Genomic DNA, 25,073 nt, shown 5'->3' on the forward strand with positions numbered 1-25,073 from the left:
AGACAGACAACAGAACGGACAGGAACAGGAACAACAGACAGACACAGACAGACAAATGAGAAGACAGACAACACATCTCCCTGGTTTTCCTCTCCACTCCCCTCCTATAACAACAACATCCTAATTGGTTTTTCCTCTCCACTCCTATAACAACAACATCCTAATTGGTTTTTCCTCTCCACTCCCCTCCTATAACAACATCCTAATTGTTTTTTCCTCTCCACTCCTATAACAACAACATCCTAATTGGTTGTTCCTCTCCACTCCTATGACAACAACATCCTAATTGGTTGTTCCTCTCCACTCCCCTCCTATAACAACATCCTAATTGGTTGTTCCTCTCCACTCCCCTCAATATGGTCTGATGATAGCTCTAAACACCCGGCTTCCCGATTCATCTCAACATCACTAAACTCTGTGTAATTAAAATCAGCCGGTGGCTAAATGCATGATCTTAATCTATTGATGCGAACCGGGCGGGGACAATGGACCGGGCGGGGACAACGGACCGGGCGGGGACATTGGACCGGGCGGGGACAACGGACCGGGCGGGGACAACGGACCGGGCGGGGACAACGGACCGGGCGGGGACATTGGACCGGGCGGGGACAACGGACCGGGCGGGGACATTGGACCGGGCGGGGACAACGGACGCAAACGGAGCGGATATGAAAAGATTTCCATCACTGTAAATGGATCAGACACACTTCCTGTAAGCCTGACCTACCACATCGCGCCAAAATTACATCACAAACACTCAATCATTGCATTTCCTTTTCCCAGTTTGTTTACATTTGATTAAACTTCCATGATACTTTATCAAGTATGGTGTGTGGCAACTAAGACGCAGACGTCTAGGTGAGGCTTTGAGAGCGGCTGGGAGTCAACGGATTTGTCATATCGCATTCCCTGGCTTCCCTCAAAGTGTTAAAATCCTCCCAAGACAACACCCAACAATAACAGACAATAATACCACAGTTATGAAATAGCCTGTCAAATATCTGGCTCAGCTAAATCACATGTTGTTTTTCACCTTGTGGTGTTGGTACATGTTCAATACAGGCATTTTCTTTGTGCTACTATAAAAACATATATCCCTATATAACTGTCTTTATAACTATTTCCTGCTGTGTCAAAGATCGATTCAATGTGTCTCTTTGTAAAAGTGTGTAAAATCCGTTCAGTATCTCTGCTGCGTAAGGTCACATCTAGCTGTCGTTCATTCTCTTCTTCTTCCAGCAGTGTGTAATGCCAATTCATTCTCTATCTTCCTCTCTCTCTCTCTCTCTCTGTTTTGGTCCAAGCTCTCTGTCATTGATCCCTCTCTTTCTCTATGCAGTGTTTAACATAAGTTAATTCTCCTTCTCAATCTATCTCCCTCTCTCTTTCTGTTGTAGGTAAGGTCACATCTCTCCTGTCCTTCATTCTCTCCCTCTCTCCCGCCCTCCCTCCTGGCGATGCTAATTAGAATTCCATTCAGAAGAGGGTTTCCTGCTTTTCAAAGTCCTTCATTAGCTTCCTATTCCCAGTCGGCATGGCGATCCACCACTCCGTCTCATTGGGCGTTCCTACTTCATTATTATTTCCCCACTTGTCAATTAGCAGAGAACAAATCAGACAACTCTAACCCTCTTTCAACAAGACATAAAAGACAGATTTAGTCATCTTTTGTTCTTCTCTCTCACCTTTTATATATTTGTTTCATTATGTATCAAAACAGACTTTACCACTCTTTCAACTGCCAGGTACTTCACCAAACCAAATACTCAGCTCCCTAAAAGGTAAAAACATTTATGAAAATCACCTCCCATTGATGTCTCTGGGTCAACCACAATCGAATTAACCCTCTCCAGTCTCCACTTTAAAATAAACACCATTAAAGCTATGGAAAGAAAGAAAAACAGGACATATCGCTATAGCAACAACTTTCATCAAATGCACCGCAGGTACTCTTAAACTGTTTACTATAACTCTATTTACTACCTCCGCGGCGTTCGCCGATGTCAGGGGGGTTGTGCAGGCACGTCATATTTTGTGATGAAAAAATTGCTTATCTGGGAAAGAGCTAGTCTCAGCAGTATTCAAATCATTATTACTGTGACAACCTTTGTTTATTAATCAAACCTCCACTGCTAGTATGCGCAAACATACCTAAGATACGAATAAGAAATGTATGAATTATGAATCACGCCTCATCCTTAATTTATTGTTATTGGTTTCCCTCTTGTTCATTCACGAGCGTTGTTGTGATGGTTTGGAGATGAGCCAGGCAGAATACAAATGAAGAGTTTATCTGAAGTAAACAAGGAGACAGACAGACAGACAGACAGACAGACAGACAGACAGACAGACAGACAGACAGACAGACCGACAGACAGACAGACAGCTAGTAAGACCGACAGAGAGACCGACAGAGAGATAGGCAGACAGACAGACAGATAGATAGAGAGGCAGGCAGTGAAGTGAGACAGGGAGACAGAGACAGACAGATAGAGATAGCCAATATGAAGGTAGAGAAGCAGACAGACAGTCAGTGAGTGAGACAGGGGGACAGAAGACAAGTTGAAAGACAGACAGTGAGACATATAAAGATGCATAAAGAGGACAGACAGCTAAACACATTAAAAACACACACACTCCAATTCTCTGACTCACCTGTGATGTGATAGCTGACTTGGCGGTTCACTGRAGAGCTGTCGTCGTCTCTAGTGTTGAGCACAGCCACCACCTCACCAGGGGGGTCGCTCTCGCGCACCGAGCCCAGGTACCTCTCATCCAGGAATCTGGGCGGGTTGTCGTTGATGTCCGACACGGCCACGGTCACCGTGGAGGTGGAGGAGAGGGCCAGGGTCTCCCCCAGGTCTGAGGCTACCACCAGGAAGGCGTAGGATGGGTACATCTCATGGTCCAACTCCTTGAGAGTAGAGATCCAGCCCGTGTTGCTGTCAATGGTGAAGGTCTGTGTGGATTGGTCCGGCTCCCCTTCGGATTGCGCCAACGTGCCTAGGCTGTATGTAACCTGTCCGTTAGCTCCAGAGTCTGGGTCCAGAGCCTGAACCTGGATGATCATGGTGCCGATAGGCATCCCTTCCATCACTGTCGCCTCGTAAGAGTTGGATTCAAATGCTGGCTTGTTGTCGTTCAGATCCAGGACTTTGACTTCTACGTCGACGCTGGTCACAGAGTCCAGCTTGGCCTGCTGCACGGTGGCTGTGACCTTGAAGTGGAAGGCAGTGATGACCTCGTGGTCTAGGGGCTTGTCCAGCTTGATGACCCCAGTGTCCCTGTCCACCACCAGGACTCCATCCTGGTTGTTCTCCCCGGTCTCTCCGTTGACCAGAGCAAAGGTGACTGGCAGCGAGGCGTAGCCTGGTGGGGTGATGAGGCGGACGGACCCTAGGGCAGCTCCTATAGGGGTGTCCTCTGGGACGGTAAAGGAGAACTGGGGTTGGGTGAAGGAGGGGATGAGGGCGTCAGGTGCCAAGACGTGGATGTAGACTGATACTAAAGAGTGCTTGACAGGGATACCTCCATCTACTGCTTTGACAAAGAAAGACAGGACTGAGTTGCGCAGTTGGCTGAAACTCCCCTTGGTGACCATCCAGCCGTTGTCAGGGTCGATCTCTAACATATCCACCACGGGTACGTGTGCCTCGCTGTAGAGCGAGTATGTCACCTTAGAGTTGGCACCGTCGTCAGGATCATATGCCTGGATCTGGGTCACCAAGAAGCCCTTGCCTACGTTAGATTTCACGGAAGCACGGTATTCTGTAGCTCTGAAGCGAGGGACATTGTCGTTGTCATCCACCAGGGAGACCCGGGCGGTGCAGTAGGAGGCCCTTCCACCTCCGTCCTGGGCCGCCACCGTAAGGACGATGTCCTTGTTGGCAGGGTCCTCTCTGTCCAGCTTCTCCAGGGTGGTGATCTGACCGTTGGCGTCCACACTAAACTGGTCCTTCCCCACGTCGTTGACGAATGAGTAGGTAATCTGGCCAAACACTCCTGGGTCAGCATCGGTCGCCCTCACCTGGTAATAATAGTTAAGTTACTTTCTTTTAGATGGGGTATTGTACATAGTAAACATGTCAAACAAAACATATTACAATTACTATTACAAATATAGTATCACGTGCATCAAAGATTCATTAAATAAAATACACAATTCATTACCACAAGCTGAATACTTTAAAATGAAAGGCTCTTACCTGGATCACCTTGGTTCCTACCGCTGCATTCTCCCGTAGCTCTGCATCGTAGGCATTCAGTCCAAACACAGGGCTGTAGAGGTTGGCCCCCAGGACCCTGATGTGCACCTGGGCTGTGCTGGTGAACACCCCATCAGAGACGGATACATTCAGACTGTAGGCTGGCTCCATCCTCTGCTTCCTGTGACCAGACAGCGTGATGATACCCGTCTTACCATCCATCACAAAGTTCATTCTCTCGTTTCCTGACAGGATGCGGTACTCCAGTTTGTCATAGTCGGAGCTGTCAGCATCCGAAGCCTGGACGCAGGTCACAAAATAGCCCCTCGTGGCCAGTTCGCTGACATAGGCCTCGTAGAGAAGCTGGTTGAACACCGGAGGGTTGTCGTTCATGTCATTCACCACCACCATGACCGACACTTCACTGCTCAGCGGTGGGAAGCCGTTATCGGTTGCCCTGACGATGAAATCATAGCGCTGGACCAGCTCGTGGTCGAGCATGCGGGCGGTCAGGATGAGGCCGCTGCTGCTGTCGATGTGGAAGTGGTCGGTGCTGTTGTAGGCATCTGTGGGGTAGAATATCTGATAGCGTACAATGTTGTTCTTCTCAGAGTCTTTGTCGGTAGCCACCACTTGCAGAGCCGGAGTGCCAATCATGGCAGTCTCAGACAGAACTGCCTTATAGGATGTTTTTTCAAACACCGGAGGGTTATCATTGACATCATTAACTGTGACATCTACGTCCACCTCAGCACGGGCGCCGGTCAGGTAGTCTGTGGCTCTGACAGTCAGACGGAAGGATGAGGCGATCTCATAGTCCAGGGAGTTGATGACTCTAATGACTCCGGTGTCAAAGCCGATGTCGAACTGCAGAGAGGGGTCTCCCTCCACGATGGTGTATATTATGTTCTGGCCCTCWGGGCTGGTGGCGTTGATTCCTAATATYGGKGTGTGTACCGCTACYTCCTCGTTCACCGWCACTGCYTAGAAGGACTTGTCYAAGACGGGCATGGCCTTGTTCACCACGGTGATGGGGAACTCTAKGGRGGAMGAYAGWGGAGGGTAACCTCCYTCCTTGGRYTAAACTACCATCTGGTACTCCTGGTTGGACAGGTCAGACTCAAAAGCCTCCTTCAGACGGAGGCCACCCGTCAGCCTGTCGATCTCAAAGTGTCCGTGGTCGTCTTTGAGGTAGTAAGACACCTCTCCGTTGATGCCTTTGTCACGGTCCATGGCGGTGACTCGGAATATGGGCACACCAGGTTTAGCCTCCACTTGGACAGCAGCATAATACGGAAGTCCAAGGAACGCAGGAGCGTTGTCGTTAATGTCCTCTACCTGGACCCTGACCATCACCCTGGCAACACGCAGACGGTCGTGCTCCCTCCCAGCCTCCACCACCAGCTCATAGAACTCCTGCTCCTCACGGTCGAAGGGAACCCCAGTGGTCTGGATTACGCCAGAGGTGGGTCGGATCCGGAAGCGTGTCCCTGGATTCAGTAGGGTGTACCTGAGGGGCTCGTTGAGGCGATTCCCCACTGCGTTGACCACGGCCACTTTGGTGATGTTGGTATTGTTCTCCTGGATGGACGAGGAGTAGAGGCTGTGGGCGAAGAAGAGGCCAGAGTCCAGCGTCTCACGGACCAGAACAGTGACTAGAGCAGTGCTGGAGAACTTTCCATCAGACACTTTGACGTTGAAGCGGAACCGTTCCTTGGAGAAGTTGTTGTTCTTGACGATGATGATGCCGCTGGAGGGCTGGATGGCAAAGTGCTCCAGGTTTCCGTCTGTCATTGAGTAGGTGAGTTCTGTGGGGACGTTTTGGTCTGGGTCTGTGGCTGAGACCTGTAATGCCTCTACTCCTACATAGGTGGGCAGCAGCAGGACAGTTTCGTAGGCGTTCTGGGTGAAGACAGGTGGAGAGTCGTTTGTGTCGATTACCTGGATGGTGACCTCAGTGGGGCTATCCGCTGTCAGCTGAGGCCTCCCACTGTCCCTCACGTGAACATGAAAGTTAAAACTAGCAAACGTCTCGTGGTCCAGGTTGGCGATAGTCCTGATGGAGCCGGTGCCAGAATCCACTTTAAAGAACATTTTGGCTGTGTCCTCAACGATCTGATAGACCAGGAGAGCGTTCTGGTTGCGGTCAGCATCAGTGGCCTTGATGACCAAAGGAGTGTTGTCTGGGTTCAGGACCACACTGTTGATGGGCGCCGCCTCGCTGATACTACCCTGGTAGCACAGCAGCTGGAACACAGGTGGGTTGTCATTTTCATCCACCACCCGTATGAGCAGGGTGGCGTTGGAGGCCATGCCAGCCATNCTACCCTGGTAGCACAGCAGCTGGAACACAGGTGGGTTGTCATTTTCATCCACCACCCGTATGAGCAGGGTGGCGTTGGAGGCCATGCCAGCCATGTTGGTGGCCTGGACGATCAGGTTATAAGATGCTGTGGTCTCATAGTCAAGGGGTTTCTGAGTTGTGATCACGCCGCTGTACTGGTTGATCCTGAAGGTGCGTTCGCTGTTGCCATGTCGGATGTCGTAGGTCAGTGTGGATTGGCTCATGGCGCTCACCGCGGTGACAGAGGTTCCCACGGCAACGTTCTCTGTGACCTCGGCATGGTACTCGGTCTGGGGGAACTTGGGTCCGGCGTTGTCGGACAGCGTGATGGCGATGCGAACCACAGTGTTGGCAGAGAGTGGCGGGGAGCCATTGTCGGTAACTCTGACGGTGATGATGTAATGGCCGATAGTGGAGAGGTCGAGCTCGCGGGCCACCGAGATGATCCCCAGAACCGGCTCAATCCGGAACGTGTTCCCTGTGTTGCCTAAAGGAAAACAGACATAACAACGAATATTCAGTGATAAAAACTAGTGCAACTAAATCTTTATCAACTGTTTGTATATTGTAATCTATTATCGATATACTGTCAATATCAGGGGTCCACCCACCTATAAGTAGTTTGCCAAACAATTCTGAAAGTACATGCAATGTTCACGCGTTCAACCGCAAACTGTCATAAACAAATCTCACACGTATCATACACCGCAAGCTCCCAGCTACTATCTAATCAACACAATATTGACATTATCCCACCTCTGGTTAGCCACTATTAGCCACTACTGTGCGCTTTGTCTATCGCTCCATGTTTATCCAGTTGATGTGATAACCATCTTGTAGGTTGAAAATAATGGGCATACTTTCCGCAAAACATTGTCAATGAAATGTTAACTGCAAAGTAGGCTTACCTGGCAGAAGTATATCATGAGTAAGTATATAATTTGTATCTATTATTTTATAACTTTGCCATGAAATGTGTAGCAGCAGTACAGAACCATCCCTAGAACGGCACATTAGAAGGCACATTCCTCACATTAGACGGAACATTCCTCACATTAGACGGCACATTCCTCACATTAGACGGCACATTCCTTCACATTAGGACGGACATTCCCTCACTAACGCGCTCTCCATCATTTCGACGGACCGTCTCACATTAGACGGCACGTTCCTCACATTGACGGCCGTTCTCATTAGACGGCACGTTCCTCACATTAGACGGCACGTTCCTCACATTAGACGGCCGTTCTAACATTAGGAACAGATAAGGTTTCCTACACTTAGACAGCACATTCCTCAGTTAGACGGAACATTCCTCACAATTAGACGGCACGTTCCTCACTTAGACTGGAACGTTCACATACCCCACATTACGGCAGTTCCTCACATTAGCACAGCACATTCCTCAGATTAGACGGAACTTCCTCACATTAGACGGCAATTAAAGTGTTCAGATGCGCAACTATATTATACTTAAAATCTATTTTTCATTTTTTTCCCAGACCCCCAAAAAATTAGTTTTCTGATGGGATTTAACCAGCATGATATGATATCCCATTTTATTGTTTCTCTATGAAATGTTTTTATTTTGAGAGTAAAACAATTTATAAATCTAAAATAATAAACAATCGTTTACTAGAGAAAACAGGAATTCTTGGAAAATCTCACATTTTTATAGACCCCCCTTAGAGTGGTTTTACTTAACCATTATCTTTACCCAGGTAAACTAAGGACCCGGGGAAGAGTTGTAAGAGGAGGAGCGAGAAGAATGTGCCTATTTGAAAGCTGAGAAAACAAAAAAGCTTGCCAATGTTTCCTTTTTTAAGTGGCTCCTGCTTAGAAAAGGTTGGAGACCCCTGGTCTATATCTACTGCTTAGTTCAGAGACACCTTATTCTCTTTTGGTAGTTCTAAAACTTCTTATTATAAACCGGTTGTTCGAGCCCTGATGCTGATTGGCTGAAAGGGTATGACAAAAAATGTATCTTTACTGACTCTAATTACGTTGGTAACCAGTTTATAATAGTAAATAAGGCTCCCTCGGGGTTTGTGGTATTATGGCCAAAATTTACCCGCTAAGTGCTGTGTCAGCACCCGTGTTGCGTCATGCATAGAACAGCCCTTAAGCCGTGCGTATATATGTATATCAATCACTCCTCGTTCTGTATTGTTTAATTACAATTTCCATTTTCTATAGTTGCTCACCTGATTCCATGGTATAGAAGAGTTCTGCGTTTTCTCCCTTGTCTTTGTCCAGGGCAGTCACCTGGAGCACAGCAGATCCCACTGCTGCAGACTCATAGACCAAACCCTCATACAGAGCGCTGGTGAACACTGGGACATGGTCATTAACATCCTCCACATCCACCAACACTCGGGCCAGGTTCCTCCTGTATGGAAACTCCTGGTCTTTTACCTGAGGGAGAAATGTTTTCTAATCATTGGTCTACTAATACAGGTGTATAGTATTATATCTGACACAACTACATTTCTCATTATATAACTGGCATGAGGGAAAATAAACAGTTGCGTATTACAAAATAACTTTCTATGTCACGGCAAAGAATAAACAAACACATAGACTCAATAGGACAACATTACTGGAGTTTCCCTTTAAAACATGTACTGAAGCTTTAACTTCCCATGAAATGAAAAGGGAGTGTCACTGCAAACCATTATGGGTCTTTTGGGACGGACTAATCCCGTCATCGGGAGAGCAGATGAGAATTAGAGGGCTAATGAGATGTATATTTATGCCCCGATGCGAGACTCTCCACAACAAGAGAATGGGATCAGAGAAACAGCTTGTCTCATACGAGGCGCCACACAGGGTGAGTATTAATAGAACCAGCATTAGCATCAGAATTAGCACTAGCTCTGCTGGCGGTATTATGAAACGCTGGCTAGTTCAACACTCTTAACACCCAACCCAATGGGCCTAGGAGTGATATAATACCCCTAGACTGAATGGTGTTCTGGTACTGAGGAAGTGGTAGGCGGAAGATCACTGGGTCCATTGGAGACAATAGAGCTMTTCTGTCTGTGTCTGTCTGTGCCTGCCTGTGTCTGTTCTGTCTGTTCTGTCTTACGTCTGCTGTGTCTGTTCTGTTTGTTGTGTCTGCTGTGTCTGTTCTGTCTGTGTCTGTCTGTGCCTGTCTGTGTCTGTTCTGTCTGTTCTGTCTTACGTCTGCTGTGTCTGTTCTGTTTGTTGTGTCTGTTCTGTCTGTGTATGTTCTGTCTGTGTCTGTTCTGAACTGTTATCTGAGACTCTGTAGTGGTTATGTGTAGTCAATGCTCTGTTTGGGAACTGTTATCTGAGACTGTTAGTGGTTTATGTGTGTAGTCACAATGCTTGTTGGGAAACTGTTATCTTGAGACTCTGTAGTGGTTATGTGTAGTCAATTGCTCTGTTGGGAACTGTTATCTGAGCTCTGTAGGTGGTTATGTGTAGGTCAATGCTTCTGTTGGGAAATGTTATCTTGAGACTCTGTAGTGGTTTATGTTGTATCAATGCTCTGTTTGGGAACTGTTATTTAGACTCTATAGTGGTTTATGTGTAGGTCAATTGCTCTGTTTGGGAACTGTTATCTGAGTCTGTAGTGGTTATGTGTAGTCAATGCTCTGTTTGGGACTGTTATCTCTTAGACTCTGTAATTGGTTATGTGTAGTCAATGCTCTGTTTGGGAACTGTTATCTGAGACTGTAGTGGTTATGTGTAGTTCAATGCTTCTGTTTGGGAACTTGTTTATCTTGGACTCTGTTAGTGGTTTATGTGTAGTCAATGCTCTGTTTGCGGAACTGTTATCTGAGACTCTGTAGTGGTTATGTGTAGTCAATCTTCTGTTTGGGAACTGTTATTCGAGACCTGCTGTGTTATGTGTAGTCAATGCTCTGTTTGGGAACTGTTATCTTAGACTCTATAGTGGTTATGTGTAGGTCAATGCTCTGTTTTGGGAACTGTTTGCCTGAAGACTTCGTAGTGGTTATGTGTAGTTAATGCTCTGTTTGGGAACTGTTATCTGAGTCTGTAGTGGTTATGTTTAGTCATGCTCTGTTTGGGAACTTTATCTGACGCTGTTAGTGGTTATGTGTAGTCAATGCTCTGTTTGGGAACTGTTATCTGAGACTCTGTAGTGGTTATGTGTAGTTCAATGCTCTGTTTGGGAACTGTTATCTTAGACTCTATAGTGGTTATGTTAAGTCAATGCTGTTGGGAACTGTTTATCTGGACTGTGTTGGTTATGTGTAGTCATGCTCTGTTACTGTGTTCTTAGACTCTGTAGTGGTTGTGTGTAGTCAATGCTCTTTTGGGACTGTTATCTGAGACTCTTAGTCCGGTATTATGTGTTCAATGCTCTACTGTTGGGACTGTTAATCTAGAGACTCTGTAGTGGTTTGTGTAGTCAGTGCTCTGTTTGGGAACTGTTATCTGAAGACTGTAGTGGTTAAGTGTAGTCAATGCTCTGTTTGGGAACTGTTATCTTAGATCTCTGTTGTGAGTGTGTAGTCAATGCTCTTTGTTTGGAACTGTTATCTAAGGACTCTGTGTGGTTATGTGTAGTCATGCTCTCGTTTGAACTGTTTTCTTAGACTCTGTGTGGTTATGTGTTTCAATGCTCGCTGTTTGGGAACTGTTATTCTGAGACTCTGTAGTGGTTATGTCGTAGTAGCATTGCTCTGTTTGTGGAAACTGTTATCTGAGACTGTAGTGGTTATGTAGTCAATGCTCTGTTTGGGAACTGTTATCTTGAGACTCTGTAGTGGTTATGTGTAGTCAATGCTCTGTTGGAACTGTATAATCTGAGACTCTGTGTGGTTATGGTTTAGTCAATGCTCTGTTTGGAACTGTTATCTGAGACTGTAGTGGTTATGGTAGTCAATGCTCTGTTGGGAACTGTTATCTTCAGACTCTGTAGTGGTTATGTGTAGTCATGACTCTGTTTGGAACTGTTATCTGAGACTCTTGGTAGTTGGTATGTGGTAGTCAATATGCCTCTGGTTGCGAGAACTGTTTATCTAGACTGCTATGGTTATGTGTAGTCAATGCTCTGTTTGGGAACTGTTATCTGAGACTCTGTAGTGGTTATGTGTAGTTCAAGTGCTCTGTTGGGAACGTTACTCTTACTCTGTAGTGGTTATGTGTGATCAATGCTCTGTTGGAACTGTTATCTGAGACTCTGTTAGTGGTTAGTGTAGTCAATTGCTTGTTGGGAACTGTTATCTGGACTCTGTAGTGGTTATGTGTAGTCCCCTGTCTGTTTGGAACTGTTATCTAGCTGTAGTGGTTATGTGTAGTCCAATGCTCTGTTTGGGAACTGTATCTGAGACTCTGTATGGTTATGTGTAGTCAATGCTCTGTTTGGGAACTGTTATCTGAGACTGTAGTGGTTATGTGTAGTCAATGCTCTGTTTGGGAACTGTTATCTGAGACTGCTGTGTGTTATGTGTAGTCAATGCTCTGTTTGGAACTGTTATCTGAGACTCTGTAGGGTTATGTGTAGTCAATGCTCTGTTTGGGAACTGTTATCTGAGACTCTGTAGTGTTATGTGTAGTCAATGCTCTGTTGGGAACTGTTATCTTAGACTCTGTAGTGGTTATGTGTAGTCAATTTATATTTATATTGTTAGACCTCTTATCTATTTTGTGCAGGAAGATGTTATAATTATGAGCTACTGATCGTATTGTAGCCTACACTATACATGTACAGATGCGCAAACATACCTGGTTCCAGCACAGCAGGGACTGTCATGGGCACACCGAATGCCAGATTTAAAGATACTATCTACCTGTAGATTTCACCAATTAAATCAGTGTGCCGCCTAAAACTGAAACAAATATTATATATATATATTTTACCTCATAAAAAATGTCAGGCAGACGTTTCCTACCTCGCTTATCAACGCGGTATGATAAAATTCAAAAGGACTACTTTTCGTATAATTACATTTCTTTGAGATTTGAGAAAACAGTTACAACTACAGTGTAGGATTGAGCATTCATTTCCTATGTTTACTACCCACTGAACCAGAGGAAGGAAGTAAAACCAGGGTGAATGAGGATGATTCATTTCAGAACTAAACACACACAGTCTGACTCACACACACACACCCACACACACACACACACACACACACACCCAACACACACACACACACACCAACACACACACACACACACACACACACACACACACACACAACACACACAAACACCACAACCACACACACACACACACACACACACACACACACACACACACACACACCTAACACTCTCCCAACCAACACAAAACAGTTCCAGTCAGATCACTCTCACATCTCTCTTTCGCAATTCCTTTTATCGCTCTCCCCAACACACACACACACAAACGGATCATGGTTCCTTAAAACCGTCTCATTCCCTGACGAGGGTGAGACGTTGGTTCATTGCTCTCAGTAATTAGTGTAACTGCTTAATGATGAGTTCAGGTAAAATGAGAACACAGACATAGAAGTAGTCTGTCTCTGACAGGAGAGCTGAGTTACATTAGAATATTAAGCACTGGAATAAAGATAATGCTCTTGGCCCACTCTGCATCTCTACTGTCCTTTCTCCTCTCCTCTGTTCTCCTCTGCTCTCCTCTCCTTCACCTTCTTTTCTTTTCACTCCTCCTCTGACCAGTTTCAACACATCCATTACCAACAGAGGAATCTTAAGGGAATGAATCTTAAGGGAATGTGACCAAATAAAACAAATGGAATCCTCTCTTACAACGAGATTGACTCTGTACCGGCACCCCCTGTATATAGTCTCGATATTGTTTTTTTTACAGCTGCTCTTTAATTACTTGTTACTTTATATTTCCTATTCTTATCCATATATTTTTTTTAACAGCATTGTTGGTTAGGGGCTTGTAAGTAAGCATTTCACTGTAAGTCTACTACACCTGTTGTATTCAGTGCATGTGACTAATACAATTTGATTTTATTTGATTCAAGATAACCAAACTATATTTGATACAACAGTAATGGTATCAGTTCTTACCATGACAGTGAGGATGTGCTGTGCTCTAGCCTCGTGGTCCAGTCTCTCTGTAGTATACACCGTGCCAGTGTTGGGGTCAATACGGAACAGACGCAGGCTGGAGGGGTCGATGGCGCTGTGTGGGGAGTAGGTGAGGCGTGGCGCTCGTCCCGGTCCGACGCTAACACCTGGACACCTCCGTCTCCGGGGGTGTGTCCTCAGAGATGGTGATGTCATAGGTGGGCTGGGAGAAGACAGTGTGCTTGTCGTTGTTGTCCAACACTGTGATGTGGACCTGAAAGAGAGAGGAGAGGGGGGTTGTGGGTAGGGATAGGCCAATATGTCGTAGTACTAGAACACACACAGCTTTTTGTTTTCAGCTCTGTGGGAGTGAAGGGTCGGCCATAACATATACAGTACCATTGATACGTTTGGACACACCTACTCTTTATTTTGACTCTTTTCTACATTGTAGAATAATAGTAAAGACAACAAAACTATAAAGCAACACATATGGAATCATGTAACAAACAAAAAGTGTTAAACAAATCAAAATATATTTCATATTTGAGATTCTTCAAAGAAGCCACCCTTTGCCTTGATGACAGCTTTTCTCCACTCTTGGCATTCTCTCACCAGCTTCATGATGTAGTCACCTGAAATGCATTTCAATTAACAGGTGTGCCTTGTTAAAAGTTAATTTGTATAGATTTCTTTCCTTCTTAATGCGTTTAAGCCAATCAGTTGTGTTGTGAAAGGTGGGGTGGTATACAGCCATATTTGGTAAAGCAAGTCCATATTATGGCATGAACAGCTCAAATAGCAAGAGAAACAACAGTCCATCATTACTTTAAGACAATGAAGCGTCAGTCATCCGGAAAATGTCAAGAACTTTGAAAGTTTCTTCAAGTGCCAGTCACAAAAACCATCAAGCGCTATGATGAGACTGGCTCTCATGAGAGCTGTAGAGGATAAGCTCATTAGAGTTACCAGTCTCAGAAAAATGCAGCCAAATAAATTATTTAAAATATATATATATATTTAACTAGGCAAGTCAGTTGGGAAACATTCTTATTTACAATGACAGCCCAGTTTGTTAACTGCCTTATTCAGGGGCAGAATGACAGATTTCTACCTCTTCAGCTGGGGATTCGATCTAGCAACTCTTTCGGTTACTGGCCCAATGCTCTAACCACTAGGATACCTGCCGCCCCTTCTCTGCTTCACACAGTTCTTAGTAACATACACATCTCAATATCACCTGTTCAGATGAGACTGTGTGAATCAGGCCTTCATGTTCAAATCGCTGCAAAGAAACCACTACTAAAGGCCATAACAAGAGACACTTGCTTGGGCCAAGATACACGAGCAATGGACTTTAGACCGGTGGAAATCTGTCCTTTGGTCTGATGCGTACAAATTTGAGATTTCTGGTTCCAACGCCGTGTCTTTGTGAGAAGCAGAGTAGGTGAATGGATGATCTCCACTTGTGTGGGTTCACACTGTGAAGCATGGAGGAGGAGGTGTGGGGGTGCTTTGCTGGTGACACTGTCAGTGATTTATTTAGAATTCAAGGCACACTTAGCCAGCTTGGGGTTACCACAGTATTCTGCAGTGATACGCCATCCCATCTGGTTTGCGCTTAGTGGGACTATAATTTCAACAGGACAATAACACAACACACCTCCAGGCTGTGTAAGGGCTATTTGACCAAGGAGAGTGATGGAGTGCTGCATCAGATGATCTGGCCTCCACAATCACCAGACCTCAGCCCAATTGAGATGGTTTGGGATGAGTTGGACCGCAGAGTGAAGGAAAAGTCTTTCAAGACTGTTGGAAAATTATTCCAGGTGAAGCTGGTTGAGAGAATGCCAAGAGTGTGCAAAGCTGTCATCAAGGAAAAGGGTGGCTACTTTGAAGAATCTCAAATATAAAATATATTTAGATATGTTTAACACTTTTTTGGTTACTACATGATTCCAAGTGTATTATTTCATAGTTTTGATGTCTTCACTATTATTATACAATGTAGTAAAAATAAAGAAAAACCCTTGAATGAGTAGGTGTCCAAAGTTTTGACTGGTACTGTGCATTCAGTCAGATACTATATTCAGCTCCGTGTCATACTCCGTGACGTACTGTCTGTCACAACTATTACCACATTTTTGCAGTTCATGTATTTATATACTTGAAAAAGAAAAGGAGAGCCGAACACTCTAGGAGCTCAGATGCAATGATTTAATAACCTATTATAAACATGGTGGTTTGAGCCCTGAATGCTGATTGGCTGGCAGCCGTGGTATATCAGACRGTATGCCACGGGTATGACAAAACATTTATTTTTACTMCTCTAATTACATTGGTAACCAGTTTATAAAAGCAATAAGGCACCTCAGGGGTTTGTGGTATATGGCCGATATACCACGGCTAAGGGCTGTGGACAGGCACTCCGTGCCTAAGAACAGCCCTTAGCCATGGGAAGTTAAGCCTGGGAATATTGASAATTTTGCTTAAATTCATCAAAAAAGTTAGCTTATAACAGAGAACCTTTTTTGTGGGATACACAAAAGGCAATTCTAGGTCTTGTGGCATATTTTGGTTAAACTATCCCCAACTCAATGGAATTGCAACCCTCTGCATGCACAGTGCATTTTTCCATCACATGTACAGCTGATTCTCAAGATCTTGCACACTAATGAGATGCTATTGGGCCCACACTACTACACTGTCTGAGCCAAGGACTACATGCTTTCTGGTAAGTTTTGATTACAATACTGGGTGGGGTGAATATTTTTACATACATGATTTTTTGTTAACTAGTAATAAGTAGCCTACAGAAAAGTGTGTTTAAATCATTTCTAACTTGTTAACAATTTCTGCTAGTTWGTTTTTGCTACCATGTGGGTTTTAGCTTGAGCCTGCTAACTGAGGAGTGTTAATTCACCTGTTTCCATACATGTTTCATTTTAAAACATTTATCTTACAAAGGAGTTGTTTAATCTAACTGCTTAACTACTTATCTGTACATGGAATTGTATTTGTTTTTTTATACTCATTTTTCTAATCTTTACAGGAAAATGCCACGGGCACTATCTGATGTGTGGAGACATTTCACTGCAGCTAATGTAGAAGGAAAAAGCTGCGTACATTTTCAAATCATATGTGAAGAATGCAACAAAGATGCAGAATCATCTGGCCAAGTGCATAAAGTTCACTCAGCGCTCACAACAAGCAACCTCCGACAAAAGTCCCTCTACTTCTATTCGAGGTGAAAATTATGAATCAGACACCTTATTGATAGTAACAGCTCATGATCMTCCTTGAATCAGAAGTCCTAACCTCACATCACACCTATTGGCTATGCTGCTCATGCATTGAATCTGCTCCTCAAGGATATCATGGCACTGAAAACAATGAAAACACTCTACAAGAGAGCCAAGAAAATGGTTAGATATGTGAAGGGTCATCAAGTTATAGCAGCAATCTAACTCACCAAGCAAAGTGAAAAGAATAACAGCACCACATTGAAGCTATCCAGCAACACCCTTTGGGGTGGTGTTGTTATCATTTTTGACAGTCTCCTGGAGGGGAAGGAGTCTCTCCAAGAAATGGCCATATCACAGTCTGCCGATATGGACAGCCCCATCAAGAGGATCCTCCTGGATTAGGTATTTTGGGAGAGAGTGGTAAGCAGCAAGACTTCTGCTTGAAGCCCATACACGCCGCAGCGTACATGTTGAACCCCAAGTATGCTGGCAAAGAGCYTCCTGTCTGGTGCAGAGATCAACAAGYCCTATGGTGTCATCACTACCATGTCTCGCCACCTTGGCCTGGYTGAGGGCAAGGAWCCTGGCAGTCTGGCGAAGTACACTTCCAAGCAAGTGTTTTGGGATGGAGATGCAATTTGACACTCGTGCCAACATATCTCATCAGCCACGTGGTGGAAGGGACTTTGTCGATCTGAGGCTCTTTCCCCTGTTGCCTCCATCATCCTCCAAATCCCACCAACATCAGCCACCTCAGAGTGCAACTGGTCCTTGTTTGGGAACATACACACCAAAGCACGCAACAGGCTGACCAATACAAGGGGTGAACAATCGATGGCCATCTGGGCAAATTTAAGGCTTTTTGAGCCTGACAACGAGCCATCCTCAATAAGGTTTGAAAGTGACAGTGAAGGTGGATATTGAGGTGGACATTGAGGAGGTACAGGGAGAAGACATGGAAGCCTGAGAGGAAGACAAACAAAGCTTTAGTTTCTAGACTATCATTTTACAGATGTATGTTGAAAAKYTTTTTGGGAGATGCGATGGATCATTGGGGATCATTCAATATTCCCTTTCTTTTGTTGTTCAGTGAAATCATCCCATGTGAAGAGTCAACTCATTTAATTAAAGTTCAATTCGAAACTAAATAGTATTTTTTATTTCTATTGGAAGGATTTAATCATTTGCAATTATGTCTACTTATGATAAGGTAAAAGGTTTATGTTTCTGTCTCCATATGATATGGTAAATATATCCAATGCAGAAAACATCTACATTTAATGGTATTAATATTAATTTGCATATATTTCTGTTAATTCCCATATTTTCCCATTAATTGCCATATATTCCTGTTAATTCCCARMGAAAGTTTCCACCTCTGAATTTTCCCCAAAATGTGCAACCCTAATTGGCCATATACCACAACCCCTCGTGCCTTACTGTTTAAATAACCAACGTTTCGACAGACACGCTGTCTTTATAAGGGTATAATGACAAACACTGCAGGTTACTAGTTTATATCATTTCAAAGGACACACAGGTGTCTGCAATCATGGCTGGGTGTGGCTTGATATCATTGGTTAATTTATAGATATAAATAGAACATATAAAAACCATGAAGGATAGCATACGATCATAGATGCAATTTGGCTACATAGGCCTATAAACATTTACAATGAATAGCAAATTCAAATTCACAAGAATGTATTTATGTACGCCATGTTTGCTGACGTGCTTGTTGCGTTGCGTGTCATGTACTGTGTTGACGGTTGATGACTCATGGAAACCTTGTGAATCAAGAACAGCAGATTCCCACCGCCGGTGACAAAGGCTGTTGTGCTGCGTAAGAAGAGRGGCAGAGAAGGCTAAATATAAGACAGAAGCAGCAGCTGTCTTCCTGCCGGTGAACAGTGGAGATTTCCCCCATTGGGCATCACGCTGACGCTCCATCTGTGATGTTGAAGAAGGGAACTCAGCCCAGCCTCTCATGACTGGCTCTACTGTCAGCACGTCTTACAGGTGTGTGTGTGGGCACGGAGGATATGTGCGTACACCTATAYGGATTTAGTCAGCACATCTTGCATTTTGATTTTTTTTGTAATTTAGCAGACGCTCTTATCCAGAGCGAGCATTTCGCTACACGCAATAACATCTGCGAAATATGTGTAGGTGACCAATAKAATTTGATGTAGTGAGTGGATACATTTTAATACATTTTTCATATTGGTCCCCCATGGGAATCAAACCCACAACGCTGGCACTGCAAGCACCATGCTCTACCAACTGAGCTACACAAGACTATCGTGCAGGGGTGTGTAGGGACTGTATGTGTGTGTGTGTGTGTGTGTGTGTGTGTGTGTGTGTTGGTAGGTGGAGAAGGAGAGTTGTTTAACAATGTGTGTGTGTGTGTGTGTGTTGGAACGAATAGCAAGGGGGTTTGGACATTGTGAACAGGTACCTTCACGCAGGGTGCAACATTGGCCTAATGGACCAACTGAGACAGAAGGAGTTACCCAGAATGAATAGAGAGTAGAGTAGCTGAAAGAGGATGTGTATAGCTTCCTGTGCCCTAGCTAGCAATTAGACCTCTGTACTTAATGAGGATTCTCACTGGGCACACGCTGGTTGAATCAACGTTGTCATTTTAATGAAATGACGTTGAACCAACGTGGAAAAGATGTTGAATTGACTTCTGTACCCAGTGGGTTGGCTCTCCCTGTCAGGGCACACAGCAGTGAAGCTCAGTTGCATTTCCTTCCAGCTATCATTCGGAARGAACAGAGGGAGAGAGGGATGAAAGACGGAGGGAGGGGGAGGGTGGAAATAATGTGAGAAACTGAAAAAGTCAACCAAACCTACAGTACATGTGTGAATGTGTTCATATTAATCAGTATCAGCACACTATCCTTTTCACCAGGGAACCAGTTTCCCTGTCACCTAGTCGCAGAACGCTTTACAGAAACAATGCCATGCACCATAGGAACATGACAGACCTATGAGTAAAAATGATATGTGTTAATGTGTCCGTTTCGCAGGCCTAATGTCTGACTATTGAAAAGCACTGGCCCTGAAAATGACAACGGATGGAGCAGGTAGAATGACATACGCATTGTACGGACTGTCACAGGGAAATTATAAGGTGTCTTGCAAGCACATTCTGTATGTCAGCGCAATTCCTTCCGCTCTATAAAAATGCTAATCCATTCTACTGTGTGTGTCCTGTTCTGCCACATTCAACTTCTACATTTAACACACAATGAACACACATTGTAGGTGACAGGACCTCTAACAGAGGAAAGGGTAATAAGATATACCGGTATATTTCTTATCAATTTAAAATGGGATACTTCTCTATCATCATATTGTATAATGTCCAACCCACTATAGAACATGGCACTCCTAACTCAGAGACTGATAAAGAATCTTCACACTAGCTCAGTTTACACACTAACAATCTGGTTTGGAACGTTCAATCACAGCCTGAACAGTGCGAAGGAACAGAAGAGGACAGGACATGGCAGAACAGGACAGGGGAGGCTATTGTCCTCTGTACAAACAGAGGAATTAGACGCAGGGGTCAGAGAGACAATTACACTGCTAGTTATCACCATTCGCCGTGTTCTGATCACTCTAATAGGTCCTTGACACGCCAGACGCCATCATTCACACCATCTAAAGACGTTTTTCAAAATGGCTGATGAAAAAAGTTAAAAACATAATGTCCTTGGGCAAAATTAGAGTGTAGCGTCTGTCCATGAAGGCGAGGTCTGTGTCTGTGGTTACAAAAGTAAACATTGGTAGCATGCATGTGGTTTATCATGTACTTTTTGAGGGTGTGTGTGAGGGTGCATTTATGAGTGTTCAGATGTACAGGTGGTACAGAACACAATACTAACAGTGCCACGTTAACTTACGCACGCCAAAATCAACACATACAGGTCGTAGATTTGTCTCTTTCTGAGAATAAATAAATAGGGATATGACATGTTGTGTCATCAGCTACCTGTGTGGCTGCAGAGTTGGTCCCGTCCGTCACCTCCACAGTCATGTTGTAGAAGGAGCGCTGCTCAGCATCCAGTGGCTTAGCYATGATGATGGTGCCCACACCCTTTTCTATGTCAAACAGGCTGTCAGTGTTACCGCCTGGCCAGGAGGGGGGGATAGAGAGCAGAGAGGGTTAGAGACAGGGGGGGGACTGGTTTATTCATCTCTCGCTCTCTTTTCTCTTTCACAAACATTCTCACTCAATCACTCACACACTCTTCTTCTCTCTCTACCTCACACACACAAACCTACATTTTAATAAGGTGTATGGGTCTGTGATAGTGAAAAACAGGGAAGCACACTGAATTGTGGGTGTGACAGTACTGTGGGGAGTGTATGACCTGAACGATTCCTGGCTCTCTGCCAGGGAATACATAAATAGACACAAACACACACAAATACAACATTACACACAAATACAACATTACACACAAAAGCATACACAAATAATCTAACAGGGAGCGGGCATGCACAATTACTCAGATCACAAATACAAGTGTGTGTGTGTGTGTGTGTATCTTCCAACCAATCTGTGAGTAATTACTAGGTTCACAGAGACCCAACAGGACTGTGACAGACTGAAGTATTTCCTCCTCTTCCTGCAAATAACAATTAAGAGACAGAGAGCCAGTAAACAAGAGAGCCCTGAAAGACTGAATTAACAGAGCCCTGAAAGACTGAATTAACAGAGCCCTGAAAGACTGAATTAACAGAGCCCTGAAAGATTCAAATTAACAGAGCCCTCAAAGACTGAATTAACAGAGCCCTGAAAGACTAAATTAACAGAGCCCACAGACTGAATTAACAGAGCCCTGAAAGACTGAATTAACAGAGCCCTGAAAGACTGAATTAACACAAGCCCTGAAAGACTGAATTAACAGAGCCTGTGTCAATGGAGCTCCAGCCGTGAACGGGCCCGAGTCTGAAATGAGACCACTAAGACCGGCTGTAATTAAACCACAGCCTCATCTTTGGTACCTAATTGATTTAAATGTACATTTTGGCCTCACGTGGATACCAACTCACAGCTCAGATTGTGGGAATGTCATTTTTAAGTGAGTGTTTGAGTGTGTATCCGTGTGGTATGTGTGTGTGTGTGTGTGTATGTGTGTCTGTGTGTGTCTGCATGCCTGTGTGTATACTATATGAATGAGCATGTGTGAATGAATGAGATTGTGTGTGTGTGGTTGTGTGTGAGTGCGCGCACTAGCGTATGTGTGAGTGTACTCGAGGTGCAGACTCAAAGGGATTCCTCCCCGGCGTCTCTGTTTAATACAGATATGACCTCAGCCCAGCACCAACTAAGGCTATAACGCTCCACCACTCAACCATAGATGTGTGTGTCCAATTTTTGATTGGGTTACGATAAACACTTCCAGCTCTCTATCATCTATCTCTTAAATCATTATAACTCCAGTGATGTGGTCCTAATAGCTTTCCTCAAAATATGTGCAGAAGGAAGACACGAAAAACAGCCACACTCCCTGTCTCTTTCCCTTCACTTCCGCTAACAGTAATCTAGTGCTTTTACGGTTCAGTATGCTGATTAGCATCATATCCGTACCAGATGATTTTACACTCATTAGAGGAGTGCAATATACACTACATGACTAAAAGTATGTGGACACCTGCTCGTGATACATCACATTCCAAAATCATGGGCATTAATACGGAGTTGATCGCCCCTTTGCTGCTATAACAGCCTCCCCTCTTCTGGGAAGGCTTTCCACTAGATGTTGGAACATTGTTGCTGAGTCTTGCTTCAATTCAGCCACAAGAGCATTAGTGAGATTGGGCACTGATGTTGGGCGATTACGCCTGGCTCGCAGTCTGTGTTCCAATTCATCCCAATGGTGTTTGATGGGGTTGAGGTCAGGGCTCTGTGCAGGCCAGTCAAGTTCTTCCACACCGATCTCGACCAATCATTTCTGTATGGACCTCGCTTTGTGCACGGGGGCATTGCTATGCTGAAACAGGAAAGGGTCTTCCCCAAACTGTTGCCACAAAGTTGGATATACAAAATCYTCTAGAATGTCATTTTATGCTGTAGTGTTAAGATTTCCCATCACTGGAACTAAGGGGCCTAGCCCAAACCATGAAAAATAGCCCATTATTCCTCCTGCACCAAACTTTACAGTTGGCACTATGCATTAGGGCAGGTAGTATTGTCCTGGCATCCGCCAAACCCAGATTTGTCTGTCGGACTGCCAGATGGTGAAGCGTGATTCAWCACTCCAGAGAAAGCGTTTCCACTGCTCCAGAGTCCAATGGCTGCGAGTTATACACCCCTCCAGCCGACGCTTGGCATTCGCATGGTGATCTTAGGCTCCATGGCTGCTCGGCCATGGAAACCTATTTCATGAAGCTCCCGACGAACAGTTCTTGTTCTGACGTTGCTTCCAGWGGCCCTTTGGAACTCGGTAGACAGTATTGCAACCGAGAACAGACAATTTTTACTAGCTACGTGCATCAGCACTCGGCGGTCCCATTCTGTGAGCTGGTGTGGTCTACCATTTCGTGGCTGAGCCGTTGATGCTCCTAGACATTTCCACTTCACAATAATAGCACTTACAGTTGACCAGGGCAGCTCTAGCAGGGCAGAAATTTGACGAACTGCCTTGTTGGAAAGGTGGCATCCTATGACTGTGCCACGTTGAAGGTCACTGAACTCTTCAGTAAGGCCATTCTACTGCAAATGTTTGTTTATGGAGATTGCATGGCTGTGCGCTCGATTTATACACCTGTCAGCTACGAGTGTGGCTGAAATAGCCGAATCCACTAATTTGAATGGGTGTCCACATACATTTGTCTATATATAGTGTACATGAAAATAAAGGAAAGTGTACAGTATTAAGAAAAATAAGCCATTCAAGAGTATTAAAATCCAACCATGGAGGCTTCAGAAGGCTGAGTCTGTCTGTCTGTCTGTCTGTCTGTCTGTCTGTCTGTCTGTCTGGAGCCATCCTATATGACCCAACCAACCAAACGCTCTATTTCGGGAAAGGAGGAACTGAGGTTTGGCAAGGCAGCAACCGGGCAGACGGAAAAAGAACAGTTCCTTTCCACCAAATTATAGAGGGGAAACCGAATCCTCCGCAACAAGGCTGTTATTAAACCCTCTGTTGAATGCTAAAATTGCTTCCCTCAGTCTCTCCATTCAGATTAGTAAGGGAAGCCGCTCCAGTGCTTAAAAACACTCTGGCAGGCAGCACAACCGATAAAGAGGCATATTTATCTTCCTTTCAACGAAGGAGGAGGGGAGAAAGCTCGTGTTTGGCGTAAACAGATAAAACAAAGCAAATGAACAAAAGAAGAGGGAAATGAGAACAAGCGCCACTCTGTTCGGAAATTAGTTCATGAGTACAACGACGCCTTCGCTAACTAGCTTCAATCGGTTGAGAAAATGGCTAGGATATAGTGTGTGGTTGAGAGAGTGGGGAGGTTCTGGGATCGATTGTGTAGCCTAAGTGGAGAGTCTGGGATTTCTGAGATTGATTGGTTTAGGCTGGACAGGGGACACAGGATCAAACTGAATTGGCATCATTTTCACGTTCATGCTTTGTATGGATTGACTTGATATATAGAACCCAGCTGTCTGGATTGACTTGACATATAGAACCCAGCTGTCTGGATTGACTTGACATATAGAACCCAGCTGTCTGGATTGACTTGATATATAGAACCCAGCTGTCTGGATTGACTTGAACATATAGAACCCAGCTTGTCTGGATTGACTTGATATATAGAACCCAGCTGTCTGGATTGACTTGACATATAGAACTCAGCTGTCTAGGATTGACTTGACATATAGAACCCAGCTGTCTGGATTGACTTGATATATAGAACTCAGCTGTCTAGATTGACTTGACATATAGAACCAGCTGTCTGGATTGACTTATATTAGAACTCAGCTGTCTAGATTGACTTGATGTATAGAACCCAGCTGTCTAGGATTGACTTGACATATAGAACCCAGCTGTCTAGATTGACTTGATGTATAGAACCCAGCTGTCTAGATTGACTTGATATATAAACTCAGCTGCTAGATTGACTTAGATATATAGAACCCATCTGTCTGGATTGACTTGACATATAGAACCAGCTGTCTGGATTGACTTGATATATAGAAATCAGCTGTCTAGATTGACTTGACATATAGAACCAGCTGTCTGGATAGGACTTGATATATAGAATCCAGCTGTCTAGATTGAC

General features: G+C 44.6%; 1 protein-coding gene across 1 annotated transcript in view; it reads right to left on the reverse strand.

Annotated features, from left to right (window-relative positions):
• The window catches only part of LOC111949361 (protocadherin Fat 3-like), a 326,201-nt gene that overhangs the window by 48,713 nt on the left and 252,415 nt on the right, over positions 1 to 25,073 (reverse strand). Inside the window, 8 exon segments of the mRNA XM_070433886.1 lie at positions 2,656 to 4,027; positions 4,206 to 6,456; positions 6,550 to 7,036; positions 8,754 to 8,964; positions 13,573 to 13,712; positions 13,715 to 13,747; positions 13,750 to 13,846; positions 20,821 to 20,960. Coding sequence (XP_070289987.1) covers positions 2,656 to 4,027; positions 4,206 to 6,456; positions 6,550 to 7,036; positions 8,754 to 8,964; positions 13,573 to 13,712; positions 13,715 to 13,747; positions 13,750 to 13,846; positions 20,821 to 20,960 — 4,731 coding nt within the window.

Source organism: Salvelinus sp. IW2-2015, linkage group LG22, assembly GCF_002910315.2.
Source record: "Salvelinus sp. IW2-2015 linkage group LG22, ASM291031v2, whole genome shotgun sequence".
NCBI classification, from domain to species: Eukaryota; Metazoa; Chordata; class Actinopteri; order Salmoniformes; family Salmonidae; genus Salvelinus; species Salvelinus sp. IW2-2015.